This window comes from Trichoplax adhaerens, genomic scaffold (genome assembly GCF_000150275.1).
Source record: "Trichoplax adhaerens TRIADscaffold_9 genomic scaffold, whole genome shotgun sequence".
Taxonomy (NCBI): domain Eukaryota; kingdom Metazoa; phylum Placozoa; class Uniplacotomia; order Trichoplacea; family Trichoplacidae; genus Trichoplax; species Trichoplax adhaerens.
In genome coordinates, this window is record NW_002060951.1 from 656,554 (window position 1) to 666,678 (window position 10,125).

The following is a 10,125-nucleotide window of genomic DNA, read 5'->3' on the forward strand; positions in this document are numbered from 1 at the left end:
CATTCCCACTCTTACTTCATAGTTTACAGGGATTAGAAAGTAAGTGTGGAAGATTTGAGAAATGGAGGAAATAGGAGTTGAGATATCGCATGGTAATGAACACCAGCGGTGCTAGTACAATGTTTTGGGGTGCTTCAAAGAACGAATTTTACCCTACTCCGCCGTCTCCACATTCCCACTCTTACATAGTCTACAGGGACTAGAAAGTAAGAGTGGAAGATTTGAGAAATGGAGGAAATAGAGTTGAGACATCCTATGGTAATGAACACCAGTGGTGCTAGTACAATGTTTTGGGGTGCTTCAAAGAACAAATTTTACCCTACTCCGCCATCACTACATTCCTACTCTTACTTCAAAGTCAACAGGGATTAGGAAGTAAGAGTGGAAGATTTGGGAAATGGAAGAAAGTAGGGGTATGCTGTACACAGTGTACAGTGTACAGTATTTATTCTTGAGTAGTTGGTCAACGGTACTGTACTGTACGGCTCTGTATTGTAGTGGGCGTGGGTTCGGTCGTCTCTACTTTTCGCTGTTTAGTACGGTACTGATATCAGTAGCAATGTGCATACTGTAGAGCTAAAGGATTGTCTACAGAAGGTACTAACGTGCAAGTTTTTGTGGATGAAGAAATCGAATCGAATAAAATACTGTCTGTACCCATTCTACCCGTACAGCTAGCAGAAAGATTGTCAACATAAACTAGTGGCCAGTGATGGTCATTAATTGTCAAACGTGGACTTCTATCGCTAATCGAGACTGAACAACTCCAGTCAACTTTACAACTACTACCATTGACCTTGTGGCACTTTCTGCACCTTGATATTGATGAGCGCTGGTGAATGATGATGTTAGCAAAGTCGCATTTCGCACGTCAACAAATCAACAAAATTTTCCACTCATGTACTCGTATAGCAACAGCTGGCCATCGAAAATTAATCTCCAACTCGGTTTGTTGCAGTGCAAGTTAAGCAAAACTTTGTTAATTGCTCAAAACTTTAATTACATATGGAGAGTATGCAGCTGATTGGCTTATAGAGAGTGTAGGAAATGGGATAGTTTTTGCAAAGCAGTTTCATCCCCTTTTTTGGATTACATGTAGAATTTTAGTGGGCAGTGTTGCCAATAATAAATCAAGGTCCCATGTTATTTACATTGAGTTACAGTACACCCCTAAATGAATTAGTTGTGGTGAAAAGTGTACGGTACGCTGTAATAAAATGTTAAATTCACTCAATTACAGTACATTGATCCAACCAGAATCATGCCAATATTATTGTAGATTCATTGTCAATGTGGATGGTTGCTATAACTTACTGCAATTTTTTTTTTTATTTAAGATGAGCTCAGTTGGTGCTGACAGGCTTGAAGGATTGTATGGAAATGTTTGGTGAGTTTCGTCATATTTCAAGGCATCTAAGTTGATATTAAACTTTTATTACCATCAGTATCGTATTTATTTGATTGATTTTATTCAATGATATAAATTCCATCGTAGCGAATTCGATGCTTAGTAACTTGATTAGAAACTGAAAATTGGATATTGATAATGTAATTGAAAATGTGTTTCGTCAGAGATTGATTAATTATAATGCAACTGTATCTAATGATAGGGTAGAATTTTCAGGATTAGCTAGAGAATACAATCCAGTTAATTTGGGGCAGGTTTGTGCAACTTGTAACATTTCTGCTTATGTATGTTCTACTCCAATAGCAATTAAAATCTGTAAACTTATCGGTGTTTACGTAGTACGTTTCCTCACCCTATTGATCATAAATGATATTGCTGTTAGTACTGTACGTACATCGTACAGTACGTATTGATGCGACAATGTACTTGTATCTTTATAAACTATATTTTAGACACCGCCAACTTATAAATAATTCTTAGTGCACTTACCTGAAACTGCCGTTAATCTACTAAGAACTTTTTATACAGTAGCACAGCACGGAGTTACGGTACAACCCAATGATGGAACCCATAGTCATGTCGTCAGTCCTACAGTAATTATAAAACTGTTGAATATTTATTGGCTATTCGTTATCATAATACTAAATGACTCATAACTAAAATCTCTGATATCTGCTAGCATGGGTAAATCTTGTTCTAAATTAATTTGCAAGGGTTTCCCGGATCTTCCTGTTCCTAACTTTCTAAAAGAAGCGATGATAACAGCGGTTACAAGTAATGACGTCTTGCATCAATATACAAGAGGACCAGTTAAGTGGATGCTCTTTCAACAGGCTGTTATCAGTAAACAGCTCTAATATTAAGTGCTTGCTTCAACGATTACATGTATTCTATTACTTCAACCTCTTCCACATTGGCTTTGTACTTACATTTAGGGTCATCCTAGGCTTATTAACGCTCTTACAGAATTGTACGAGCCTTTGCATCGCCGTAAAATTAACTCCGATACCGATGTAACTTGAATCTTACACTGAAATTATGACTGTGATGTTTCAGCAACTTATTGTTTAAATCAAACTTGTCAAGATTTTAGTAACAGTTGGTGGCTATGGATCTTTATATTGTAGCATTATGGGTCTTATTAACCCAGGAGACGAGGTATGACAAACTTGTAAGGCAATCATCTTCTCTTACGAGGGTTGTCATTTTAACAGGACTCAAGATATTGCTGGTCCTTAGAAAAGATTAAAGTTTGTAACAAGCATTCATTTGTTTCTAGGTAATTGTTATCGAACCTTTCTTCGATTGTTATGTCCCTTTTATTAAAATTGCTGGCGGAAAACCTATTTGCATTCCATTAAGAACAGTAAGTCTGAGCTTGGATGATGAACTGAACATTGAGATTTACGTAATTAATCAATGGTTTAACTTACTCGTAAATCAATTTCTGGTTCATGCAGAGAAAAAATGCTACAACTTCGGCTGATTTTTATTTGGATGAACAAGAATTAAGGAGTGCATTCAGTGATAAAACCAAATGTATCATCATCAATACTCCTCATAATCCTACTGGAAAGGTACTTGTGATAACTATTGCATATAGCCAACCATACGAATAATATTAACAGGCTGTGATCTTCCATAAATTTCTTGATTTCATATTTTGGTAGGTTTTTTCATTGCAAGAGCTAGAAGTAATTGCTGAACTTTGTATTAAAAACAACACCATATGCATTAGTGATGAAGTTTATGAGTGGCTAGTTTATCCTGGAATAAGTCATATTCGAATAGGTATATATATAATAGCTAGTTCTCTTAGTTTATAGAGCTAAGCGACCGGTTTTTATGCCAAAAATTAAAATTTTTTTTAGCGACGTTACCTGAAATGAATGATCGAACTGTTACTATTGGTAGTGCTGGGAAAGCTTTTAGTGTAACTGGTTGGAAGGTAATAAAAACTAGCTGTTAATATAAATCTATGAAATGACCGTGTATGAGTTAAAGGTGTACGATATTTTTATAACGGTAGACTGGCTGGTCTATTGGCCCACCACATTTAATGAAGCATCTCCATGCAGCCCATACGAATAGCATTTATACTTGCCAAACAGTGACGCAGGTATTGTTGCATGCATTAGTTATATGTACGGGAGCAATTAAGAAATTCACTTATTACATATAATTAAAATAGGAAATATGATACCGCCAAGCCCGGGGTATCAAATCAATTAATGTCATGATCAAGTTAGTATTTTATTCAGCCTTGTGAGACTGAATGCATTTTTCTCTGTGCTCGGAAATCAATACCTTTTAGGAGGCTGTTGCTATTGCTTTAGAAAATGAAATCAAAAATCGAGATAGTGAAGACTCTTACCTAAATAATCTTCCTAAGATACTAGAAAGTAAACGAAATCAAATGGTTCGCTTTTTAAGTGAAGCTGACATTACACCTATAGTTCCGGAAGGTGGATATTTTATGATGGCTGACGTATCGAAGCTCGGTATTTTTGTCTATAATACTTTTAGTCGGACTTTAACTAATTAAGTGAAGCTAATAAGATCCTCGATTGTTTTGCTTAGGCATTGAATTTGACGATGACGATGATAAATCATTATACGATTATAAATTTTCTCGTTGGCTTATCAAGAAAAAGGTACTTAGTAGTCTTGATCGTTTCTGGAAGACGAAATTGAATCTGTAACTAATAATGTGATGTACGGCGTCTTATAATCAATAGGGTATTGCTTGTATTCCACCGAGTGCATTTTATTCAGAAGAAAATAAAGCCCTTTCTGGAAGACTTATCCGTTTCTGTTTTATTAAGGTAAATTTTTCTTACATTACTCTATACTAATGTCTGTCCTAACTGTATATGTACACACGTACAGTATCTACTAAAGCAGTTAATTCCCTATACTTGCTCAGTTTAGCAATCAGTGTTGTACGAATATCTTACGCTTATTTATTTCTGTTTATTTTGCACATGTATAATGAAAAAGACCGATGAAACTATGAATAAGGCAGAAGAGAAATTTGACTTACTTGCCAAATCTTTAAAACATGAACACTTATAACGTAGAACTGTATACAGTTTTGTAACATTTCAATACAGTTTGCGCCATTTTTATGTTGATTTTTACCGATGGATGGTTTGAGAAGTCTCAAAATCCTTAAGATTTATTAGTCTAGTATCATTAATTATTTAGCTAAAACCATTGAAACCGTTTTGTAATCTTACGCAGTATAGTATTCACAGATCAAAGTCATAATGCAATCGTATGATCGTCTTAATTTCTAAAAGGTATTCATTCGTGAAATGATGACCTGCTTAATTATATTATTAAAGCCTTGCTATAAATGGCATCAACACAAGTGAATATCGATTACCTTAGTTTGGCATTTTCTTGCTCTCTATCGTATTGAAGGCGAGAAAGGTTAGACACTACTATAGTCTTGAAACTTGAAGTAGTATATATTATTATTCTAATAAATTAGTCGAACGCTCTGCTGATGGTAGTTCACGTACTTGTTTACTGAGTAAAATATTATTCAGAATATGACTGTCAAAGGGAGTAATTATACATAAGTAACCACTTTTTTCGGAAGGACAGCGTTTTATGCCTTGCAGCTCTACTATATGCAAGAAACTCCTATAGTATTTTAAGATTAGTACTGTATCGTCTTTAAACGCCAAGAGGCATGGATAAGGGCTATCTTCTATAATTTCACTTGCATTTGTAAAGTATGCAAACCTCAATATTTTCGTCGCTTACGTTAATGCAATCAATTCATATATGGTTCGATATATTTACTAAGCAAGTTTTAAGGGTACAAAATATAATGATTGCAGTATGAAGGAGTCATGATGGCACTACCTCTTTAAGTAAAGTAAGGTCATAACATTTTTTTCTACGTTAAAGATAAAATTCTTTTAGATAAGAATGCTAGATATGTGGTAAAGTTATTGCATCTGCCAGTATTAATGAGCTATTTCATTAATCTAATACAAAACAGCCATCGTAAACAAAATTAGACAAAAGAAACCTTTAGTCCGGATGCTACTATTGCACAATTGAAAGCAAAGAAACACTAGAGACCCTGGACTAAAGAACTTTTTAGTACAGGGTCTCTAGGTAACACCATCCGTTCTTTTAAAAACTAGCTGATTTTGGAATCAGTAGGTTGAAGACGATAATTACAATATTGTTTGGAGAAAAATTCATAATCAAACAAATGCGACACTCACGCCGGAATAAATATCTATTATCATTGCTATCATTTGTTATTATTTTAAAGTACCGTCGTTATACGGTATTTTTAGTAGCATCTACCTGAAATTGAATCTTTATAATTTTCTAAAAGATAAATACATACGAGGTCGTACATATCAATCTACTATGTTACAATACAGCATTGCGATAATATAATCAAGCCTTCGTGACTTATGGCTATTAAGCAGTGGCCTCCATTTACAAGAAAAAGGAAGTTGTATTTTTCTATGCGATACACAATTGCAAATATGATCGCTAAAATAAGGAATCATTCGTGCGTATAATCATTTGATCACATGTTATACTGTATAGGTGAGTTGCCTACAGCAATTTTATAATTACGCCTAATATTCAAAAGATACGATACTAAGATAATGAGGAATAAATAAAGCTACATTAATATACTTTCATCTTTTTGTTACTAACCTTTGCTATTGGATGTCAGTAGTGCCACTAGGCAACCCGCGTCTATTTAAACAACGAGATTACATAGCAAAACCGCAATAATGCTCGTAACTAAAACTGAAATTTAGCGTCAGTGATATTTACTCTATAAAGCAAGCTCAACTTTCTGCTGTAGATTGGTGTTCAGTGGTTTCTATAACTGTATTCTCAAAATAAAGTTACGAAAATTATATAAGTAAAATTGCGATAATACTAGCATTTCTAATAGAGTAGTAACGACAAGATATCATCACAATGATTACCATGTCAGACAATTAGCAAGCTGGTTTAGAAAAGTAACGTAGGCTACTTAACTATGCTATTATCATTTATTATGCTAACTTATTGTTCTATCATTATGGTTAATTAATTGAGAGTAAAATAAAATGGAAGCAGCGTTCGCTATTTATATGAATAACCCGATATCGTTTTGGTACAAGTTGAGTACGGTAAACTTATTATCCTTTAGCATTGTAGCGGTCCAAAAATAGATAACGATCATTAATTATCACCTTAGCTCTACTTTCATGAGACATCTAGCGTAAATCAAAAGCTTTGATTGCAAGAAAACACACTATGAGAATGTGTTTAACGCCAATAATTATATATATGTTATACATATTATTGAAATTTTTAAAACATCTGCTATTAGCTCCATAAACATCATGCTACATTTTGATAGCGTAACAAATCCAATTAATTATAATTACCATCACGTCATGCTTGCTATGGATACAACCTCGATATCGTGGATTTTAAAATCAATTTAACAAGGATGCTAGTTGTTGATGTTATCAGGTTTAATAGACTAAATGATATTAGATCACGATACTAAATATAGTTTAAACACAGACAGTAGTATTGTTATGGCTACATTCATGCTAGTTCTATCTGAACTCCTCAAAAATCTATAACTAAAGATGCATAATCTCAAAGTAAAGTTTATTATACAATTCAAACGATATTATGCTGGCATATAGTAATAGAATCAAGTTATAATTACAACTACTGAAAATTTAAACAACTCGAACGATATTATACCGGCATATAGCAATAGAATCAAGTTATAATTACAATTACTGAAAATATTTTTATGTAATTTTTAGTATTGTTCTTGACAGACGTTAATGATTAGGAGAGGAATAAGGTTAATTATACATATTTCATTCTATAGGTATCAGTAGTAAGCAATCTCTTTATCTTCAATGAGTAAACATAGCAAGTTAATCATTTACCAGCGTGCATATTTTAGATGGTGGAAAGGATAAGAGTATTTTATGATAATGACATTAAGTGCCTCATAAGAAGTAGTAAGTAGATGAGGAAAGACAGTAAATTAATCTGTCGCAACTGCGCGAGTATAATGATACAAGAATAGATGGGAGAAGGCCTTAGAAAATCGGTTACTTTACGGAATAATCCATATTAAGTAAACAATCTCCATATGTACGATGTATTCTTAAACAACTTAAATGCTCGCATCTACACATGATACGAAGATATGATAGTGAATATAAAGACATAAATAGCAAATAAGCATTAGTAGACATGTACATAGAAATATTATACAAATATATTTTAGTATTCGATGTACTAATTAATGCGAAACATTGGATGCTAAGAAAGAGATGCAATTTAAGTATGCAAAGTAATAAAAATCGAAATATAGTAGAGAAATTTTACAGAATGGCTATCTCGTAGCGTTAATCAGTCTAGTCATTTAATGTGATAAGAAAAATGAATAGTATAGAATGGTTCAATCTCCATAAAGAGAATAGAAGACACTAATGGTACTACCGGATTGCCGGATGCTATTGATGTCAATGTAGATATTTTTAAGTAATAAATAACACTGAGAATAATGTTAGTTAAAATTAAATGATATCTTTCGCAAGATAATGATAGCTACAGGATAAGAATAAAGTCTAAGTATTTTACTATTCAAGAAAAGTACGGCTGTAACAAAATAAAGCAAAAATGTAACAACTTACACTTACATTAAAGTAGTAGACTTTCCCTTAAGTCATATTAGATACAATCATTGTATTATCTATTTAATTAGATCGATTTTTCGATGAGAAAAGAGCCCGAAAAAAATGATCTTATCTTGCGTATGTCTTGAAAGGTCAAGATCAATGATTGTTATTATTACAGATAAGTTATAGGATACATTTTTGAAAATTTAGTCTTCAGTTATGTTGAGGCTAGTAGAGAATAGCCTTTAGTCGTTGTTTAATATTTCATATCAATTTTACCAGCCATCATCGAACTAACTACTGACATAGAGCGTTCTGTAATGGTAACCTCTGATTCGACACGGGCGCGTCTATGTGGTGTTGAACAGTATAAGGCGCGTTTTAATGCAGCTTTAAAGTGAGGATTGAATATATACAAGATTCCAACATTAAATATAGACGAGCAATAAATTAGCCCAGAGAGCAAATCTCTTATTAGAAGAAAGATTCGAACATTTTGATAGTACAAAACTACGTCCCCTTGAAATTGGAGAAGAGATATATGACCAAATGTTTGCAATAAAATCAATATATAGTAAGGCAGCCATGTTACAAAGAAAATAATCACCAGAGCTATTGACATCAGGGTAAGTTGTCGCTTGACACCGGCTATTTTATCATCTTTAGGGTCGATAAATATTTTGGGTTTGCCGGTGCTCATAGCGGTAGCGATGGAAATATTAAGAGCTGCTTGGAGGAGGAACGGTATTGCGAAGATAACTATGGTAAGTCCAATCAAGTAGCCTTTCCGTTGATCTAGGTTTAGAGCAGGAGGGACCGTATTAAAACTACAGAATGGGCTTCCACGTAATTGAATAACATGTAAGGAAAGAAAATAGGGTATGCCACAAGCAACACCTACGATCCAAACTGCCGCTATTACGAAATAAGCGTAATGGCGTTCCGGTGGTGGACGGAAAGGTTGACATATAATCCGAAATCTAGCATATGATACAGCTACTAAGGTATAAGCAATTACGACCGATACCATAAAAAACATTGACTTAATAAATCGGCAAGCAAAATCTCCAAATTGCCATGTTTGAAAGCCGGCATTAATGTCACTGAGAGCATTTACTAGGCCAGTGATGGCTAATAACAGTGATGACCAGCACAAATTTAATACCAATACGTTGGTAAAATTCAGTAATCGCTTGATTTTGATTATGGTGAAGGTAATGATGAAAACACCAGTAGCAGACAATATCAAAGCAAGGGATATCAAGGCAATTTTAGCCGTGTTGATTTGTCTTATAGACTCGTTTATCAACTCGTTAGAGTTAATTGTAGGTGCAATAGTCGCATTTGAAGTATTGCTCATGTTGAATAGATAATAGTGGTGCTATTTTCTCTTCCTTGATTGAAATATTAGTCCCAAATGTTGGTGATTATGGAATAAAAATGCCACCAGCCTCTTCTACAACCAAAATCCCTTTTTCAAGATGTGAATGAAAATTATAATCTTTTATAACTTTCGACGATGTTTTTGACTACTATCCTTTTATTCAATTTGCACTTTTGCTACTTTGAACTTGAAAAATTTATAATTTAATTATAAATTAAGAATTGAACCCAGTAGATTTAATTTCTTCAGAAAGGTTTCAAAAGTAGAATAGTTACTTAATTTCGGCAATGCCAATTTGACGCGTTAGAGAATCTATAGACAACTTATTAAAATAAAAAAGAAATATAATCTGATTAGTGATTAACAGATAAAAATAAGTATTACTACGTATCACCAATAATCTTTATATGTCAAAGATAGTGTCAGAGTAATTATTATAATGTGGTATTGGCAAGCATCAAAATTTAACATGATCAAAAGTGATTTATCGAAAAAAAATTAAAAAATCGGAAAAACACGCTCTACCAATGTGAGAAGTTGGGACACAACCGTTTTGATTCTTATTTTGATAAATCAATAGACTATTATGACAGGATATCATAGTCATGACAGCGAAGAATTCTTAATTACTAAATCTTTAC

General features: G+C 33.5%; 2 protein-coding genes across 2 annotated transcripts; one reads left to right on the forward strand and one right to left on the reverse strand.

Moving 5' to 3' along the window:
* Nucleotides 1–1,599: 1,599 nt before the first annotated feature.
* On the forward strand, nt 1,600–4,263 carry TRIADDRAFT_28708 (uncharacterized protein; the record flags this gene model as incomplete). The annotated part of the gene is made up of 12 exons (XM_002114851.1): nt 1,600–1,662; nt 2,122–2,217; nt 2,344–2,421; nt 2,495–2,566; nt 2,688–2,774; nt 2,869–2,985; nt 3,079–3,199; nt 3,280–3,356; nt 3,438–3,527; nt 3,723–3,909; nt 3,989–4,062; nt 4,147–4,263. Coding segments are annotated over 12 exons (1,179 nt in total), but the record flags the coding sequence as incomplete, so codon positions are not given.
* Nucleotides 4,264–8,356: 4,093 nt separating this feature from the next.
* On the reverse strand, nt 8,357–9,460 carry TRIADDRAFT_58846 (uncharacterized protein; the record flags this gene model as incomplete). Its single annotated transcript, XM_002115033.1, has 1 exon — nt 8,357–9,460. One exon carries the CDS (start codon nt 9,458–9,460, stop codon nt 8,357–8,359), a length of 1,104 nt encoding a protein of 367 aa, XP_002115069.1.
* Between the last annotated feature and the right edge of the window lie 665 nt (nt 9,461–10,125).